The sequence below is a fragment of the Mauremys mutica genome, chromosome 15, assembly GCF_020497125.1.
Source record: "Mauremys mutica isolate MM-2020 ecotype Southern chromosome 15, ASM2049712v1, whole genome shotgun sequence".
NCBI classification, from domain to species: Eukaryota; Metazoa; Chordata; order Testudines; family Geoemydidae; genus Mauremys; species Mauremys mutica.
The window spans coordinates 19,445,148-19,463,901 of record NC_059086.1 but is presented as its reverse complement, the minus strand read 5'-3'; the positions used below and the strand labels follow the sequence as shown (position 1 = coordinate 19,463,901).

Sequence of the window (18,754 nt, the reverse complement as noted above, 5' to 3'; positions counted from 1 at the left end):
CACTCCCGACCCGCAGCCCCTGCTAGCCCGGCCCTGGGCTCCCCCCAGCTCTGCTGGTGCCCCTCACTCCCGACCCGCAGCCCCTGCTAGCCCGGCCCTGGGCTCCCCCCAGCTCTGCTGGTGCCCCTCACTCCCGACCCGCAGCCCCTGCTAGCCCGGCCCTGGGCTCCCCCACAGCAACTGTGCCAGTGCCCCTCACTCCCGACCCGCAGCCCAGCAGCTGAATGAAGGGCGCGGCCCAGAGGCCTCATGCTCTTGCTTTATTGCATAGGTCTAAATCACTTCAACAGGGACGAGACGTGGGAACAGCGAGGGCAGCCGTGGCACACGCAGGGTTAACACACAGGGCCTGATGCCAGTGCCCCCCCGCTTAGCAAGGCACCTGGGGGGCAGGGGGAGAAATTGCCTCCCACTGCATTGCGGGGGAAGTCAGAGCTGCTCCTCCCACTGCCTTGCTGGACAGCAGGGGAAAGGGGTTCATGGAGCTGATGGGGGAAAAAGGTCAGATACTGGGATAGATGGGCCCATGGGGCTGATCTGGACAGGGCCGGGGGGACACCAGGGTAGATGGGCCCATGGGGCTGATCTGGACAGGGCAGGGGGGGACACCAGGGTAGATGGGCCCATGGATCTGATCAATTTCAGCTCATTCTAGTTTCTTGCTCACATCAAAGTTACTGGTGGGGGGGGGGGAGGCTGTTAGTAGCAGCAACTAGTAGGACACACAGGACAGACAGACATTGTCATCTCTTCCCCCCTCCCCCACAGCCCACCAGGCCTCCCCCCTCACAGAGCACAGAGGTTTTAGTGCAAAGAAATCTCCAGCGTGCGGCCTTTGCTGGGCCCTGCCCCTTCCCGCCGGGCTCTGGTGCACCTGGCACCTGGCCAGCGGAGGGGGGCCAGCCTGCCAGCCTCTGCGATAGAGGGAAACTGAGGCACGTACCTGCCCACCACTGCCCTCACCCCCTAGGCTCCACTCCCCTCCCAGAGGCAGGAAAAGACCCCAGGAGTCATGGCTCCCACCCCCCAGTAGACCCCCCCCCCTCCAAAAATTGTACCTGCTGCTCACATAGGGGAGTGGGGTCTAGTGATTAGAGCGGGGGTGGGGTGGAGACTGGGAGCCAGGACTCCTGGGTTCTATCCTGGCTCAGGGGGGAGGGGGGCGCTAGTGGTTAGAGCAGGGGCAGCCAGCCAGCATGACCGCACCACCGAGATCAGCAACTGGTCCGCAAAGCCACGCCCCCTCCCCCGCGTGTGATGGGGGCATCTTGCCTGCAGCCCCACCTCCAGCCCCCAGGGGGAGACACCAGGCTGCACACATGTGGGGGGGGCGCACAGGTACTGCAGCGCCTGCTGGGACGCCTGCCACCCCCTCCCACTCCCCCCCGTGGCTGGAGGCACCAGCCCCGGGGCTCCCCCCGCGGGCACAGCCTCCCCCTCCGTGGCAGGCAGTGGAAACGTGCCCCGGTTGCGACTCCCTAGCGCCCCCTGGACGCGGGATTGGGGGGGGAGGGTGAAAAAGGGCCTTTCCCTCCTGTGACCCCCCCAGGGTGGGAGACCCCCCCCTCCCCCAGGGGTCACGCCCCTGCCTTACATTCATTCAGTGGGTGATGCCAGGATCAAAGCAATAAATAGGCAGCTTTAGGCAGGCGCCGGGCGGTCAGTCCCCGCTGCCGCCAGGAGCGGAGGGGGGGGGGCGGCACGGCCCCTGTCAGCCGTTTCCTGCTCCCCCCCGCACCAAGCTGGCTGGAGAGGGGCCTGGCCCCCCCCTCTCCGCACCCAGCCGGGGGCATCAGCCGGTGGCGATCTTGAGGCGGTCGATGCCGGTGATCAGTCTGGCGAGGCCCCGGTGCACCTGGCCCTGGATGGGGCCGTATTCCACCCGCTCGCCGTCCACGGTCAGGATGCCCTTGCGGGTGAGGGGCTCCAGGCGGAAGGCCCGGACGGGCACGTGGACAAGGTGGGGGCACTCCTGCTCGAAGTGGCTGCCCTTCTCCATGGCCAGGAAGACGCGGACCAGGGCGGCGCGGGAGATGCCGGCTTTGATGAAGCAGAGGTGGATGAGCCCGTCGTCGAAGCGGGCGAAGGGGGCGGCGAAGAGGTCGGCCCCCAGGTGGCTCTGGTAGATGGCCAGCACCAGCACAAAGTCGTCCTCCACCGTCACCCAGGAGCCGGGCACCGGCTGCCCCAGCGGCACCAGCAGCTCGTCCGGGGGGCCGCCCACCTGGGCCTCGCCCGGCCCGCCGGCCGGCAGCTCCCCCGGCCCGGGTTCGAAGGAGAAGCTGGGCGGGGGCAGGACGGAGGCAGAGGAGGGGGGCGGGGAGCCGGGCGAGGGGCAGGGCGTGGGGGCCGGCTCGGCCCCCCGGAAGGCGTGACGCTCCTCGCACAGCCCCATGTCGGACAGGGCGCGGTGCAGGGGCAGGCGCTGCAGGGGCAGGCGGCCGTTGGGGGCCACGGTGATGCTGCGGGAGATGGGCCGGTGGGCGGGGGCGTCGGCGGCAGGCAGGTAGGCGAGGCGCCCGCGGTAGGTGTGCATGGAGGCCAGGCGCACCAGGGTGCCCAGCGTGAAGCGGGCGGCGCCCATGTGCCGGTACTTCTCGCTCTCGATGTCCACGTCCGAGACGAAGCCCCAGGCCACGCTGAGGCAGGAGAAGCAGCGGGCGCCCGAGGCCGTGGTGACGGCCACCAGGTCCAGGGGGGTGACGGCCGCGTGGCACAGCAGCAGGGCGCAGTTCAGCAGCAGCTCCAGACCCAGCACCTGCTCCAGCCTGCTGGGGGGCAGGGTTGGGGTGAGCCGCCCGGCCAGGGGGTGCAGCCCACTGGTAAAGCAACCCCCCTCCCCCCGCCGCTGCCCCTTGCTGCAGGGGGAGCCGCACCCTCCAGCCCCCAGGGGGACACATGGGGAGCACAGGTTGGGCAGGAGGTGCGGGATAGGGGAGGGCCTCCCCCGCATCTGCTGCCCATGCACCCCCCAGCCCCCCACAACCCCCATCTGCTCCCCATACACCCCCCCCCAGTCCCAACTCCCCTTCTTGAGCCGGGTATAGAACCCAGAAGTCCTGGCTCTCAGGCCCCGCCCCCGACCACTGGACCCCCTTCCCTTCTCAGAGCCAGAGAGAGAACCCAGGCATCCGGGCTCCCAGTTTCCCCCCGCACACACACACACACCCACCCCGCTAGCGCTGCCCTTACCCGGCGTTACAGTTGATGGCTCCGGCCAATGCGTTCCCCGAACCACTCGGTAAAATCCCAATCGGCATCTTGATGGCCTGCTCCCAGTCGGGGCGCTCCATGAGCCCGTTGAGAACCTGCCGGCACACAGGTGAACCGCTGTGGGGGCTAGTGGTGAGAGCGGGGGGGGGGGGCTGGGAGCCAGGACTCCTGGGTTTTTTCCCTGGCTCCATGAGGGGAGTGGGGTCTAGTGGTCAGAGCAGGGGGGCCTGGGAGCCAGGACTCCTGGGTTCTCTCCCTGGCTCTGGGAGGGGAGTGAGGTCAGACCTACAGCAGGGGAGGGTGCCAGGGTCGTTATGGCCGGGGGAGGGGCAGGGCGGGGCGTTACCTCGTATAGGAGCCCATCCCCTGAGACGGCGACGATCCCATCCCATTCTGCCAGGTTGATGCCCTTCACCAGCTCCCGGGCGTGGTTCGGCCTCTCTGGGAGCAGGAGGAGAGAGACGGGGTATCAGACAGCCCCTCCCCCTGCCCCACCGGCCCTGCCCCCTCCCCCCAGCCCCTCCCCCTGCCCCACCAGCCCTGCCCCCTCCCCCCCAGCCCCTCCCCCTGCCCCACCGGCCCTGCCCCCTCCTCCCCAGCCCCACCGGCCCTGCCCCCTCCTCCCCAGCCCCTCGCCCTGCCCCACCGGCCCTGCCCCCTCCTCCCCAGCCCCACCGGCCGCGGGTCCTTCTCTCTCCCGCCCCCCCTCACCCGTCTGGATCAAGTTGAAGCTGATGTCCGCCTCCGTGATCATGGGCAGCACGTGGGTCTGGCACCACTGCAGGGCCAGGCCCCTGCCCCCAAACGGGTTCAGCAGGAGCAGCAGCCGGCGCGGGCGCGGCAGGAGGCTGGGAGCGATGTCTGAAAGGAGAGCGGGGAGAGCAGGTCAGGGGAGCCCTGCCCGGCGCGGAGCCGCGGCTGCCTCTGGGGCGGGGGCTGGTTACACAGGGACCCCTTGCCAGGGGACGCGGCTGCCTCTGGGGTGGGGCGCGGGGGTGGGGAGTACAGGGACAGTAATGAAATGCTGAACTGTGGTGCCAGCAGATGCCCGTGGGCACCACACACCTGGCTGGCGCTAAGCTCAGCCGTCCCTGCCCTTCCCCCCGGCAGCACCGTAAAGGCGCCGCCGGGCGAGGGAAGCCCTGTGCGCCAGCCAGATCTGATACAGACACCTGCCGTGTTAGCAGCCCTGTCACTTCCTGGCCGCGAGCTGCACGCTCCGGGTTGCCAAGAGCGAGCCAGAGGGGAGACAAGGAAGCACCAAATGCTGCAACCAGGAAATGTAAAAAAACCCAACACCCTCCCCCCACCCCCCCGCAGGCTCAAAGCCCCCGAATCTCTCAGCTTTGCTAGCCCAAAGCTCCCCAAGGAGAGGGCCAATCTGCAGGGTGCTCCTTCGGCTCCGCTCCGAGCAAACGGGTACACGCTTTGCCTTCCCTGAAGCCTGCCGCTAGGCTGACAAGGCCAGGGTGCTGCCAAGTTTGGGTGCCTGCTTTATACCGCGGAGAACCGCGGCTTCCGGAACAGCAGGTGACCAGCAGACAGCTCAAGGCTGCCGGTTTCGGAAGAGCTCGGCTGGCGACACGGAAACACCGGAGCCAGGCTGGGCGTTGGGTGCACGGATAAAAACCTTGCAGGGCAGTTGCAATTAAAGCCAGACTGAATCCTGTTCAAACAGCAAAGCCCAGCAATGCGGAGGGCAGCCGGCCAAACCTGAAAAACCAGAAAGCAGCTCAGAAGCTGTTTGGACATGGTAGGAGGACGACAAGCCGTTGCCATGAAACCTCGGAGGCAAGGAGCGAGGTCTCCCAGGCAAAAGGATCAAACTCCAAACGCCAAAGCCCGACAGCCTAAACGCACAAGCTGGGGGAAATTCATCTCCCAAGAGACGACGCACGTCCAGCCGAAGGCGCACGCTTTCATAAATGCGCGCACTATGGACTTTTTCAGCAGTTCGCTGCACCCCCGTGGTCGCAGCACCCCCGTGGTCGCAGCGGGGACTCGTATTACAGACAATCCAGACGAGACGTCATGCCGGGACCGATCACATGTCATGCCAAAGAGCCTGCCTGGAGAGCGGAAGTGACTATTCGTGGCAAGACTTGACAACTGGCCCAGGAGCAGAGGTCTCCGTTGCGTCGACCCCAACCAGAGCCGGGGTCACCTCATGTAGCCGTGACTTGCCCTGGAGGGCAGCCCAGGCCGGCTCATCGCAGAGACAACGGCTTTGCATTCAGACCGCACGGGATCAAAGACCAAGGACCTTCTCGGCCGCCGCGTGGCAGCCACGACAGAAGAATTTGACGGAGGATTTGATGTTGGACATTGGAAAGGAGATCCACTAGAAAACAGGCCACAATTCACCGCTGCGGGATTTCAGTCACTTTGATCAAGCGAATGGAGCGGCTGAGGAAATCAGAAAGCCAAGAAAAATCCCACAGCAGGGAAGATCCATCCGTCGCTCTTCCGAGTTACAGATAGACACCGACAGCAGCTCCTGGCCATAGTCCTGCACAGCTCCGGATGACACGACACCTCCGAGTTCCTGAACCGGCTTTGGAAAAGAATCTATGAAGAGAGTCACCAAGTCTAGAACCAGCCGATCACATTCGGGACCGAGAGGATGGAGAAAAAGGATGGTGAACTGCAGCTGTCGAGCGCCCCGATCACACGCGATTGACACGTCTCCGGTCCGTTCGTCGGGAGGAACAAGCCACAGAGCAAACCCCCCGCAGGTGGCGGATGCGCAGCGAGGCACCGACCATTGAAGGATGCCAGGCCGACCACGGCCAGGCGGTGCAGCGAACGGCCAGCCAGGCGGCTGAGCTGCGACAGTCGGGTCATGTAATGAGTAACCCAGGACAACTCCGAGACACTTACACTGATCCACTCTGTGCTTCTGAGCTAGCGTGACAGTGGCAGGAGGGTGGGGCACAGGGGCTGGTTACACATGGACCCCTCGCCTGGCACGGAGATGCAGCCCCCCCCGGGCGGGGCACAGGAAGAGGGCCCTCTACTGAGCCCCCCACCCCACTCCAGGCTGCATAGCCCCCCCTAGTGCCACACTGGGGTACTGGGCCCGGCACAGACGGCCAGGGGAGAGCGCCCTGCCCTGTTCCATGCAGCCGGGGCAGCTCTGCCCTCACCACAGGGCCCGGCAGGGTGAGGGAAGTAGATAAGTGATCCCGGAGGATGTGCGGGGAAGAAAGATTAACCCAGAACCACCACCACACACACTGCAGAAGGAACGCTGGGGCATGCAACCACTCATCCATTTCCTAGTGCCTGCCCACTGGGGGTTGGGAGCCAGGACTCCTGGGTTCTCTCCCTGGCTCTAGGAGGGGAGCAGAGTGTAGTGGTTAGAGCAGGGGGGGCTGGGAGCCAGGACTCCTGGGTTCTCTCCCTGGCTCTGGGAGGGGAGCAGAGCGTAGTGGTTAGAGCAGGGGTGCTGGGAGCCAGGACTCCTGGGTTCTCTCCCCAACTCTAGGAGGGGAGCAGAGCGTAGTGGTTAGAGCAGGGGTGCTGGGAGCCAGGACTCCTGGGTTTTATCCCCAGCTCTGGGAGGGGAGCAGAGTGTAGTGGTTAGAGCAGGGGGGCTGGGAGCCTGGACTCCTGGGTTCTCTCCCTGGCTCTGGGAGGGGCATGTAATCAAGTGGTTGGAGGGCGGGGGGGGGGGGGGGGGATTCTCCTCACTCCAAGTCAAAAGTTCCCCGGTTATCGTACCAGGCGGAGACGGCTGCACTTTACACCCAGGGCTGATAGCGGGGCAGGTTCTGCAGGGTCTCCGGCCCAGAGAGGCAGCGCTGATACCCCCCCGCCCATAAACCCAATGCCCAGCGTGCCCCCCAACCAGCCAGCCCCACTCATGCACATCCACTGCACCCATGCACACCCCTGCCCCAGTCCCCCACCCTATCCCTAGGCACCCTCTGGAGCCAACCCCCATGCTAGCAAGCCCCCATCCATGGCATCTGCCCCCCAGCCCTCAGCAGGAGCAGAGAGGTGGGGAGCCACTGCCCAAGGCAACCCCGAGTCCCTCCAGCAGGGATCCTGCCCCCCCAGGGTTTGGGAGGCTCCTTGAGAGGCCCTGATGTGGGAGGGGTTAGACCAAGTGTGTGTGTGTGTGGGGGGGAGATGGGGGCCCTCAAGGGCAGCGGGGGGGGGGGGGGGGTGGAGGACAAGGAATCCAACAGCCCCACCTTCAAGACAATCCATTGACCTTTGGCCAGGCTGCGGAAGACAAAGGAGCCCAGCCCGGCCTGGCCCTGCCCCTGGATCCCCGCCCGGGACAAGGAAAGGACGGGGCCGCGCCCGGCCTGCGAGTTCCCTGAACCGAGGCGTCGCCATCCGGACCCCAAGCATGCCAGGCTCCACCCCGGCCACTGGTTCCAGCCCCACCTGTGGGCCCACACAAGCCGGACAGCCTGCCTGCCTCCCAGCTGCCCCATACTCTAGGAGCTGGACCCCCTCCCAGGGCCGGGGAGAGAACCAAGGCATCCTGATGCCCAGCTCCCCATCCCACCCCCCACGCTCTAACCACCAGACTCCCCCTCCCCTCCCCGGGCCAGGGAGAGAACCCAGGCTTCCGGGCCCCCATCCTGGGCCTGTAAAACCCACCCAGGGCGGTTCAGCGTGGCAGGCAAAGCTAGAGGGGGCAGGCGTCCCCTCTTCGCCGGGTCTGGTTTTGGGGGCTCTCCAGCAGCTGAGATCGCGGAGCCATTGCTGGCTGCAGCCCCTTGTCCCAGGCGCACATTCAGGTTAGAGCAGAGAGGGCTGGGAGCCAGGACGCCTGGGTTCTATCCCGGCTCTGGGAGGTGAGTGGGGTCTAAGTGGGTTAAAGCAGCGGGGGCTGGGAGCCAGGACGCCTGGGTTCTATTTCTAGTTCTGGGAGTGCAGTCTAGCAGGTGAGGGCAATGGGGGTGGGGGCTGGGAGCCAGGACGCCTGGGTTATCTCCCCGGCTCTGGCAGGGGAGTGGGGTCTAGTGGGTTAGAGCAGAGGGGGCTGGGAGCCAGGACGCCTGGATTCTCTCCCCGGCTCTGGAAGGGGAGTGGGATCTAGTGGGTTAGAGCAGGGGGGGCTGGGAGCCAGGACACCTGGGCTCTATTTCTAGCTCTGGGAGTGCAACCTAGCAGGTGAGGGCAATGGGGGTGGGGGCTGGGAGCCAGGACTCCTGGGTTCTCACCCCAGGTCCAGGAGGGGAGCAGGGCAGACGGCACAGAGGCGGCCTTACCTGTGTCGCTGGAGATGGGGATGCCCAACACCAGGCACTTGATGGCAGCCGCCCATTTCTCCGCCACCGCTTGGTTCTTCTCGTAGTCGTCGGCCCCATCCACCTGGAAGGTCCGCGCCGCCCTCTGCCGCCCGCGCCCCGACCCCACCGCCACCTTCCTCTTCTTCAGCGGGTAGGCGTAGACAGAGAAATACGCCGCCCGGTCGGCCGGCGCCCGGCTACGCAGCGTGTGGCAACCCACCACCTCGGCCAGGGGCACCACGGTGCGCTGGTCCGTCTCCGGCTTGGGCACCAGCCGCTGGATGTGCAGCGCCGTCCGGGTCAGGCTGAGGGCGTAGCGGGACCCCTTGGAGGGGTAAGCCCCAAACTCCCCGTGAAGCAGCGTCTCCGCGCCCTCGCCGTACGGCCCCAGAACGAGGTTCATCTTCCCGGCGGGGACGCGGCCCAACCCGCCTTCCCCAGCAGGCTCAAGCCGCACTTCGGGTGGGTCCTTCCAGCACCATCCACTCTCCCCTAGTTCCCCGCCCAAACCCAGACCAAACCGCCACTAGAACGTGGCCCGCGCCTGGGCGGGGGGTGGATCAGCGCCGGGCCAGGGGCAACTAACCCCACTAGGAGAAATGTCCAGATCCAACCCCCCAAGTCTGTTCTGCTGCCTCTGGCCCACCCAGACGCCGGCGGGATCTTTACGCCCCACGGCGCCCCATCCCCGAGGGCAGCGCCCCAGGGCAGGAATACGGGGAATCTCGAGCAGCCGAGGAATGAGAGCCGGCTTGACTAAGCGGCTCAGCAGGGGGAAGGGCCCGCAGGGAGCCAGAAACCGGCTTCAGCCTTTCCCCTCCCGAGGGGCCCAGCGGGGAGGGGGGAGCTGAGTTGGCTCCAGCCCTCTCCCCCCTCCCCGATGTCTGCGTTCGCCTGGGGGGGGGCGGGGGGGGCCGGCTCGGCAGGAGGGAGCCAGGAGTCGCTGGGATTTTTAAAGACACTTGAAAAGTTTCTTTCCCCCGCAATGGGGCCTGGGGAAATGGGGGGTTGGACCCGATCCAGCCCCCCCCCCAGCTAGGGACACAGGCGGGGAGCAGCCTGGCCCCGCGCCACAGGGCAGGGGGGCTGGGAAATGGGCCCCCCCGCAGGGCTGACACCTGCCACCATCCCCCGCCCCCAGCAGCAGGTGCTTCCCCTCGCCCCCCCCTTCCTCCTTCGCCCCCTTCCCTCTGGCCCCCCTGCCCCTGAACCTGCCTCCCTCCCTCTCTCCAGGAAGTGCTTCCAGCAGGCGCGAGCCGGCCCCATAAATGGGGAGGAGTGGCTGGCTCCCGCCAATCACAGAACAGCCCCTTCCAGGCCCACCAATCAGGGCGCTCTACCTCCACCCCCACCTCCGCTCCCACTCCCGGGCCAGGAGGCGGCCACCTTTGTGGAGGGCAGCATCAGTCACGCCGGCTTCGCCCTCCTTCCGATAGTCCCTGTCGCGGCCATCTTTGTTGTGGGCGGAAAGGACTGTCTCCACCCTCCTCCCTGCGATTCAATGGGCTGTGGCGGCCATTTTGAATGTGGGCAAGGGAGATAACGTCCCTTCCTGTCTGAACCGACGGATGGGGCGGCCATCTTTGTCTGGAATTAGGCCCTGCCTTTATTCCCAGCCCTCCCATAGAAACCAAATGGGCATGACGGCCATCTTGGATGTGGGCAAAGGAAATTGCTTCTCCCTCCATAACAGCTAATGCATATGGCGACCATATTTAGTAGGGGAAATGCAGCGTGGGACTCCCATTGTGCTAGGAGCTGTACATTATTTATTAGGGCTATTACGGTAGCACCTAGGAGCCCCAATCACAGCCCAGGACCACGTTGTGCTAGGGGCTGTACATTATAATTTCTACCAGGTGTTAATACGGTGCCGCCCAAGAGCTCACAATCTAAGCACCCACAGTGGTTTATTATAATAATAATTTGTAATGAAAATTAACAAATTAATAATAATTATATTCTTATTGTTATTGATTATTTGCATTGTGCTAATACTTAAAGGCATCAATCAGACTCTGTTTATTATTTTTAATAATGAGAGAGACTATTATTCAAGTCTACTACTCCCATATTGGTATATAGATTTTTTGTCCCACCTGTATGGTAACCAATTCCTCCCCTCCTCCTACCCCCCCAAGACTCAAATGTACAAGTAACTGTGGATTAATGGCAACTAGAGAGACTTGAAAATGAACGGACGGAAGAAGTTTTCCATTGGAAAATGCTGATCTGGTAACATCAAAACGCAGGCATGCGTCAATGTCTTATAAACATTCCGCAGAAAATGTTTCCTTTCAATACGGGCCAAAGGTTTCCTTTCGGGCGCTTCCTTTGGACTTTGATGCTCTCCGCGATAAGGCAACACAATAGAAAGGTTAAAGGTGTCCATGAGGCTGAAAGGGAGGGATTATTTTGCCCAAACGGGCGACATTTCCACTTGAGGGACGAAACGAAATTGCAACATGTCAGAATTCCCCGTGGATCTGAGGCGCAGTCACTGTGGTCTAGTGTCTAATGTCCAAAGTAGTCTAGTATCAGAGGGGGAGCCGCGTTAGTCTGGATCTGTAAAAGCAGCAAAGAGTCTTGTGGCACCTTATAGACTAACAGACGTATTGGAGCATGAGCTTTCGTGGGTGAATACCCACTTTGTCGGATGCATGTAGTGGAAATTTCCAGAGGCAGGTATAAATATGCAAGCAAGAATCAGGCTAGAGATAACAAGGTTAGTTCAATCAGGGAGGATGAGGCCCTCTTCTAGCAGCTGAGGTGTGAACATCAAGGGAGGAGAAACTGCTTTTGTAGCTGGCTAGCCATACACAGTCTTTGTTTAATCCTGAGCTGATGGTGTCAAATTTGCAGATGAACTGGAGCTCAGCAGTTTCTCTTTGAAGTCTGGTCCTGAAGTTTTTTTGCTGCAGGAGGGCTACCTTTAAAACTGGTATTGTGTGTCCAGGGAGGTTTGAAGTGTTCTCCTACAGGTTTTTGTATATTGCCATTCCTGATATCTGACTTGTGTCCATTTCTCCTAGGGTCACCAGACAGCAAGTGTGAAAAATCAGGACAGATAGTGGCGGTGGGGGGGTAATAGGAGCCTATATAAGAAAAAGCCCTATATATCAGGACTGTAGGGACATTTGGTCACCCTAATGTATCCCAAACTAGTCTAGTCTGTCCAGTCACCAAATTTGGATCTGTTCTGCTCTATTCCAGTCTAGTGACCATGTTATATTGGACTCTAGTTAACTCCAGGAGCCACTCTCTGTTCTGCTGCAGTATCCCCAGCCTAGTCTAGCCCCCAGCTCTGGGAGAACTGATCTGGCTGGGCTCCATAAACTCTATCAGAGGCTCTATCATAGTTTGGAGTCCTCCAGCACCATCGAGCCCGCCGGCCGGAGCGTCCCACGTCTGGCGCCAGCGGGGCCCTGCCTGCCGCTGCGCTGCCATAGAGCGGAGCGCCCGCTCCCATCAGCCCCCGCGCGGCCCCGCCTCCTTCCTTCCCAGGCCGAGGTGCCGCCACCGCCGCCGCCATGGTAAGGCCGGGGGGGGGCGCGGGGAAATCCGCCGCCATCCCCTGGGCGGGGGGCGCCGAGCCCGGGCCTGGGGCTGCGGGGGGCCGGGGCGGGGCCCGGGGGGGGCGGATCGCCCTGAATGGGCGGGGGGGCTCCATCGCCGGGGCCTCCCCCGCGCACATGCAGGGAGATGGGGGGGGCTCCTGCCCCGGGGCAGCTGGGGGGGGCGGGCAAGGGGAGGGGGCTGGGGGGCGTGTGAGAGTGGGGGGCACCCAGCCGTGGGGGGTGGAGGAGGGAATGGGGGGCACCTAGTGGGGGGATCCCGGTGGGGGGTGGAGGAGGGAATGGGGGGCATACAGCGGGGTTGGGGGAGGCACATAGCGGGGGTGGGGGATCCCCGTGGGGGGTGGAAGAGGGAATGGGGGGCACCTAGTGGGGGTGGGAAGGGGGTCATAAGCGGAGGTGAGGGGGGACATGGGGCATCAGGTGGGGCTGGGAAGGCCCGTGGAGCAGAGGGCATGGGGGTTACCTGGTGTGTGGGGGGAGCAGCCGGGGGGGCACCCAGCAGCCGAGGACAGGGGTGACCTGCAGTGGGGAGGACACGCTGGTGTTGGGGTCACCCCATGTGGGGGGTACTGTGGGGCATATGGTGTGAGAGGGGGTGGCACTGGTGGTTGGGCTGTTTGGGGGGAACCCCATAAGGGGCAGGGTGAGGATTGGAGGCCATGGGGGGGACGGGCCATAGGGGGGCTGCCATGGCCACCCTGGGAGCAGTGGCTGTTGAGGTGGCGGCAGCAGGGGATGGGGTGACTTACGTGGTACTGGCTGCATGGGAGAGTCGGGGCACCCCTCAGACCCACAGTTTGGGGAGTCTGGGTGGGGGACACTGAGGCAGGGGCCCTGACGGTGTCTGTCCCCCCGCAGGGTGTCGATATCCGACACAACAAGGACCGCAAAGTTCGCCGCACAGAGCCCAAGAGCCAGGACATTTACCTGCGCCTGCTGGTCAAGGTAACGCTGCCCCCCCCCCCCCCCCGGATGCCTGGGTTCTCTCCGCTCGGGGAGGGGGGTGGGGAGTGAGGACTCCTAGCATCTACTCCTGGCTCTGGGAAGGGGAGGGGAGGGGGGCTGGGAGCCAGGACACCTGGGTTCTGTGCTTGGGTCTGCCACTGACAGATGTGACCTATGCAAGCGCAGCCAGTAGAGCCCTTCACTGCCTCAGTTTCCCCTGGGTGCCTGCGGGGTGGGGGCGGGGCGAAGGGCTCCCCCTGACGGCTGTGTCCCCCCAGCTGTACCGGTTCCTGGCCCGTCGCACCAACTCCCGCTTCAACAAGGTCGTCCTGAAACGCCTCTTCATGAGCCGCACCAACCGCCCGCCGCTCGCCCTCTCCCGCATGGTAAGTGGGGACGGGCTGGGGGGTCTGCTGGGGCCCCTGCCGGCCCGGCCCGCGACGCCCGGCCCGGCCCACAGCCCCTGCCGGCCCGGCCCTACCTGCATCCCTCAATCCTGACCCATGGCCCCCGCTGCTGGCCCTACCCACAGCCCCCTGCTGGCCCAGTCTGCAGCACCCCTGTGCTGTTCCGTTTGACTTGATATCCGGACTCCTGGGTTCTCGTCCTGCCTGAGTCCCTGTACCCTGGAGATACTGACAGGGTGTCCGGGGAGGGCCATGTCCCAGGGGGCACTGCCCAGAGGGGGGCTCTCACTGATCCTCTGCCCTCTTCCTGCCCCAGATCCGCAAGATGAAGCTCCCGGGGCGGGATAACAAGACGGCCGTGGTGGTGGGAACCGTCACCGACGACATCCGCATCCACGACATCCCCAAGCTGAAGGTGAAACCGGGTGCTGCGGGGTCCCCACCCCAGCGAGTTGGGGGCCTGGACTCCTGGGTTCTCTCCTGGCTCTGGGAGGGGAATGAGGGCTAGTGGGGGTGGCTGGGGGAGAGCCAGGACTCCTGGATTCTTTCCCCAGCTCTGGAAGGGGAGCTGGGGGCCAGGACTCCTGGGTTCTCTCCTGGCTCTGGGAGGGGAGTGGGGAGTAGTGTGGCGGGCTGGGGGCCAGGACTCCTGGGTTCTCTCCTGGCTCTGGGAGGGGAGTGGGGAGTAGTGTGGCGGGCTAGGGGCCAGGACTCCTGGGTTCTCTCCTGGCTCTGGGAGGGGAGTGGGGAGTAGTGTGGCAGGCTGGGGGCCAGGACTCCTGGGTTCTCTCCTGGCTCTGGAAGGGGAGTGGGGAGTAGTGTGGCGGGCTAGGGGCCAGGACTCCTGGGTTCTCTCCTGGCTCGGGTGGGGGAGGCTGGGGGCCAGCACTGGGGCTGTCACTGACCCGTCTCTCCTGGCAGGTCTGTGCTCTGCGGGTCACCAAAGGAGCCCGCAGTCGCATCCTGAAGGCAGGGGGTCAGATCATGACCTTTGACCAGCTGGCCATGGCAGCCCCCAAAGGACAGGGCACCGTGCTGCTCTCGGGTGAGTCCTCCCACACCCTGTGCTGGGACGGGCGCCGGCCCTGCCCCACACAACCTGCACCAGGCAGCGGGGGCCAGCTGGGCTGCAGGGCCGGGGCTCAGCAGGGGGCGCTGTCCCCGGGCAGCCAGTTTGAACAGGGTGGGGTGCTGGGGCCTGCACTGTTCGTGCTGTTGAAATTGACCTGCCCCACCCCAGAGGGGCTGCGTCTCTGCGCTGGGCAAGGGGTCCCCATGTACCCAGTAACCACGTCCCACCCCAGAGGGGCTGCGTCTCTGCGCTGGGCGAGGGGTCCCCGTGTACCCAGCACCTGCGCCCCACCCCAGAGGGGCTGCGTCTCTGCACTGGGCGAGGGGTCCCCGTGTACCCAGCCCCCATGCTCCACCCCAGAGGGGCCGCGTCTCTGCACTGGGCGAGGGATCCCCGTGTACCCAGCACCTGCGCCCCACCCCAGAGGGGCTGCGTCTCTGCACTGGGCGAGGGGTCCCCGTGTACCCAGCCCCCATGCTCCACCCCAGAGGGGCCGCGTCTCTGCACTGGGCGAGGGGTCCCCGTGTACCCAGCCCCCATGCTCCACCCCAGAGGGGCCGCGTCTCTGCGCTGGGCGAGGGGTCCCCGTGTACCCAGCCCCCATGCTCCACCCCAGAGGGGCCGCGTCTCTGCGCTGGGCGAGGGGTCCCTGTGTACCCAGCCCCCATGCTCCACCCCAGAGGGGCTGCGTCTCTGCGCTGGGCGAGGGATCCCCATGTACCCAGTAACCACGTCCCACCCCAGAGGGGCTGCGTCTCTGCACTGGGCGAGGGGTCCCCGTGTACCCAGCCCCCATGCTCCACCCCAGAGGGGCTGCGTCTCTGCGCTGGGCGAGGGGTCCCCGTGTACCCAGCCCCCATGCTCCACCCCAGAGGGGCTGCGTCTCTGCGCTGGGCGAGGGGTCCCTGTGTACCCATGCCCCACCCCGGAGCCGGCCGCCCCAGACGAGGGGCCTTGCGTAGAATTATCGAAGTGGCAGGGACCTCGAGAGGTCATTTAGCCCAGCCCCCTGCACTCAAGGCAGGACCAAGTATTACCTAGACCGTCCCTGACAGGGGTTTGTCCAACCTGCTCTTAAAATCCCCAATGATGCAGATTCCACAACCTGCCTGGGCGATTTATTCCGGTGCTTAACCCCCCTGACAGAAAGTTTGTCCTAATGTCCAACCTGAACCGCCCTTGCTGCAATTCAAGCCCAAAGCTTCTTGCCGTCTTCTCAGAACCATTTTTCTCCCTCCTCCTTGTAACAACCTTTTGTGTACTTGAAAACTGTCATCCCCTCCCCTCTCCGTCGTCTCTTCTCCAGACCAAGCAACCCCAGTTCTTTCCATCTTCCCTCACAGCTCATGTTCTCTAGACCTGAATCATTTTTGTTGCTCTTCTCGGGACTTTCTCCAATTTCTCCACATCTTTCCTGAAATGTGGCTCCCAGAACTGGACACGACGCTCCAGCTGAGGCCGAATCAGCGCGGAGCAGAGCAGAATTATTATTTCTCATGACTTGCTTACAACCCTCCTGCCAATACATCCCAGAAGGACGTTTGCTTTTTTGCAGCAGCAGCGTTACACTGTTACTCATATTTAGCTAGTGGTCCGCTCTGATCCCCAGACCCCTTCCTAGGCCGTCGTTCCCCAGTCTAAAGAACGAGTCCTTGTGGCACCTTGGAGACTGACACATTTATTTGAGCATCAACTTCCGTGGGCTGGAACCCACTTCATGGGACGCATTCATTGTACATGTGCAGCTGATCGGTCCTTCCTACGTGCAGCGCTTTGCATGGGTCCTTATTGACTTTCATCCTATTGACTTCAGACCCGTTCTCCGGTTTGTCCAGATCATGTTGAATTTTCATCCTGTCCTCACTTGTGACCCCTCCCAGCCTGGTATTGCCCGCAAACGTTCTCCGTGTTCTCGCTATGCCGTTACGTAAACCAGCCATGAAGCTATTGAACAGAACCGGCCCCCGAACCGATCCCTGCGGGACTCCACTCGTTCTGCCCTTCCAGCCTGTGAACCCCTGATCACTACTCATAGAATCATAGATCAGGGTTGGAAGGGACCTCAGGAGGTTCTAGTCCGACCCCCTGCTCAAAGCAGGGCCGATCCCCAGACCGATTTTTACCCCAGATCCCTAAATGGCCCCCTCAAGGATTGAACTCACAACCCTGGGTTTAGCAGGCCAATGCTCAAACCACTGAGCTACCCCACCCTGTCTGCCGGGGACCGGTTTTCCAACCAGTAGCACCCAGCTTGTAGGAGCTCCGGCCAGGTTGGCTTTCCCTGGTTTGTGCATGAGAAGGGCTGCGAGACGGTAGCGGCAGCCTCACGCAAGTCAAGCTCTGCCCTGCCTAGCCTAGGAGCTGCCTTGGGCACAGCTCGGGGGGGGGGGGGGGGGACTCACCGCCGGGCCCTGACAGCCTGGCACATGGAGTTCCTGGCCCCCGAGCTCTGCATAGGGCCTGGCTGCCCCTGTGGGCTGGTGGCCGGAGCAGCCCCCCCCTGCCAGAGGCCACCTCCTTCCCTTGGGGCCTTTCCTGGGAGGTGGGGGGGCTGCGCCCCCATGCGAGGGGTCACTGTTGGCGTAACTCTGTCTCCCCACAGGGCCCAGGAAGGGACGGCAGGTGTACCGGCACTTCGGCAAGGCCCCCGGCACCCCCCACAGTCACACCAAGTGAGTGCAAACCCCCCCCCCCCCCCGCCCTGGGTCCCGCTTCCTGGGTGGGGGGAAGTCCGGGTAATAGGGGCATATCCCCAGCATGGATCATGTTCCTGTGTCTTGTGGGGGTCAGGACTCCTGGGTTCTCTCCCTGGCTGGGGGGGGGGGGGGCGGGGGGCAGGACTCCTGGGTTCTCCACCGGGCTATGGGGGGGAGTGGGGTCCGGTGGTTGGGCTGGGAGCCAGGACTCCTGGGTTCTCTCCCGGGCTATGGGGGGAGTGGGGTCTGGTGGTTGGGGGGCTGGGAGCCAGGACCCCCAGAGACCCTAGAGCCCCATGACCTGACCCACTAACATGTTGGGTCATGTCTGAAAACAACCCCCGACCTTGTGCTGCCCTTGGAGCTGGCAGCGGCCGTGTGCCCAGCTCCTGCGGGCACCTCGCTGCAGGGTGCCCCCTAGAGAGCGAGCAGGGAGCAGCCTGGGCCCTGGGCCTGAGCAGCGCCGGGGGCATCCTGCTAACGCCTCTCCCCTCCCCGCAGGCCCTACGTGCGCTCCAAGGGGCGGAAGTTCGAGCGGGCCCGGGGCCGCCGCGCCAGCCGGGGCTACAAGAACTAACGGCGCCGGCCTGCGCCTGCCTGTGTCCAATAAATGGGTCAGAACCGGGGGCTGGTGTCTGTGTTTGCTTGTGGGGCGGCGCCCTCCCCCCCAACCCAGGGGGGCCATGGTCCTGGGGCGGGAGAGGGGTCCCCGGATACCCAGCCCCCGCACCCCACCCCAGCGTGGGGCCAGGGGTCCCCGGATACCCAGCCCCTGCGTCCCAGCACAGGGTGAAGGGTCCCCGGATCCCTAGCCCATGCCCTGCCCCAGAGGGGCCATGTCCCAGCACTGGCTAAGGGGTCCCCAATACCCAGGCTCTGCGACCCACCACAGAGGGGCCCCATCCCAGTTGCTGGGCCAGGGGTCCCGGGATCCCCACCCCCGCGGTCTCAGCACTGGATAACCAGCCCTACGCCAGGGGGCTCCATCTCAGCACCAGGCGAGAGGCCCCTGGGCCGCCCCAGGTTGTAACGGTGGCTGTATTTGCCCACCCCTGTCTCACCGACAGCAGCTGTGAGGGGGGCAGGGCTAGGTTTGGGGGGCACCTGCCCTTCCAGGGGGGCTCAGCCTGGGAGAGAACCCAGGAGTCCTGACCCCCCAGAACCAACAATCCCGCTCTCCCAAGGGAGGGGCCCAGGGGTGCCCCCACAGGGAGCGGGTACGGGGGGTTCTTGGAGGGGGCCCTGCTCACAGATCTCTCCTCACCGCCGTTCCCAGGAACAAAGGGTTTATTTCCAGCCGAAAGGGGGGGGGCGACATATTACAAATAATCCACAAACCCCCCTGCACGGAGAGCAGCAGGGCCATGGCCGGTGGCCCTGCAGCACCCCCCCCCTCCCCCCCGTTTGGCCAATGTGGGGAATTGCCTCCCCAGGCACCCCCAGTGCCCCCCAAACAGCTGGAATCCGGGGACAGGAGCAGCTGAGCAGAAGCGAGAAACCAGCAGCAAAGCTGGGGATAGAACCCAGGAGTCCTGCCTCCCAGCCCCCCCCCCCCAACCACTTGGCACCATTTCTTTCCCTGACTCTGGGA

The 18,754-nt window shown here is 64.2% G+C and overlaps 2 protein-coding genes across 3 annotated transcripts; one reads left to right on the top strand and one right to left on the bottom strand.

Moving 5' to 3' along the window:
* Positions 1-147: 147 nt before the first annotated feature.
* LOC123350086 (sphingosine kinase 2-like) lies at positions 148-9,614 on the bottom strand. 2 transcript variants are annotated; one of them, XM_044988452.1, is made up of 5 exons: positions 8,445-9,614; positions 3,925-4,074; positions 3,560-3,654; positions 3,193-3,308; positions 148-2,771 (listed from the first exon to the last, which is right to left on the bottom strand). In XM_044988452.1, exons 1-5 carry the CDS (start codon positions 8,866-8,868, stop codon positions 1,793-1,795), a joined length of 1,764 nt encoding a protein of 587 aa, XP_044844387.1. In that variant the 5' UTR covers positions 8,869-9,614; the 3' UTR covers positions 148-1,792. The 2 variants fall into 2 exon arrangements, with proteins under 2 accessions (XP_044844387.1, XP_044844388.1); XM_044988453.1 differs by having other exon boundaries at positions 150-2,768.
* A 2,241-nt stretch (positions 9,615-11,855) lies between these two features.
* Positions 11,856-17,789, top strand: LOC123350122 (60S ribosomal protein L18). Its single transcript, XM_044988513.1, has 7 exons — positions 11,856-11,998; positions 12,902-12,988; positions 13,267-13,374; positions 13,712-13,810; positions 14,317-14,440; positions 17,070-17,139; positions 17,665-17,789. The coding sequence occupies exons 1-7, from the start codon at positions 11,996-11,998 to the stop codon at positions 17,738-17,740; spliced, it is 567 nt and encodes a 188-aa protein (XP_044844448.1). The 5' UTR covers positions 11,856-11,995; the 3' UTR covers positions 17,741-17,789.
* Positions 17,790-18,754: the final 965 nt, after the last annotated feature.

Coding starts and splice junctions, on each gene's coding strand:
- LOC123350086 (XM_044988452.1), bottom strand. CDS start 8,868: ATGAACCTCGTTCTGGGGCCGTACGGCGAGGGCGCGGAGACGCTGCTT. Junction 3,309..3,559: donor GGGATGGGCTCCTATACGAG/GTAACGCCCCGC, acceptor GTGTGCCGGCAG/GTTCTCAACGGGCTCATGGA. Junction 2,772..3,192: donor GCCATCAACTGTAACGCCGG/GTAAGGGCAGCG, acceptor CCTGCCCCCCAG/CAGGCTGGAGCAGGTGCTGG.
- LOC123350122 (XM_044988513.1), top strand. Junction 13,811..14,316: donor ACGACATCCCCAAGCTGAAG/GTGAAACCGGGT, acceptor CTCTCCTGGCAG/GTCTGTGCTCTGCGGGTCAC. Junction 17,140..17,664: donor ACCCCCCACAGTCACACCAA/GTGAGTGCAAAC, acceptor CCCTCCCCGCAG/GCCCTACGTGCGCTCCAAGG.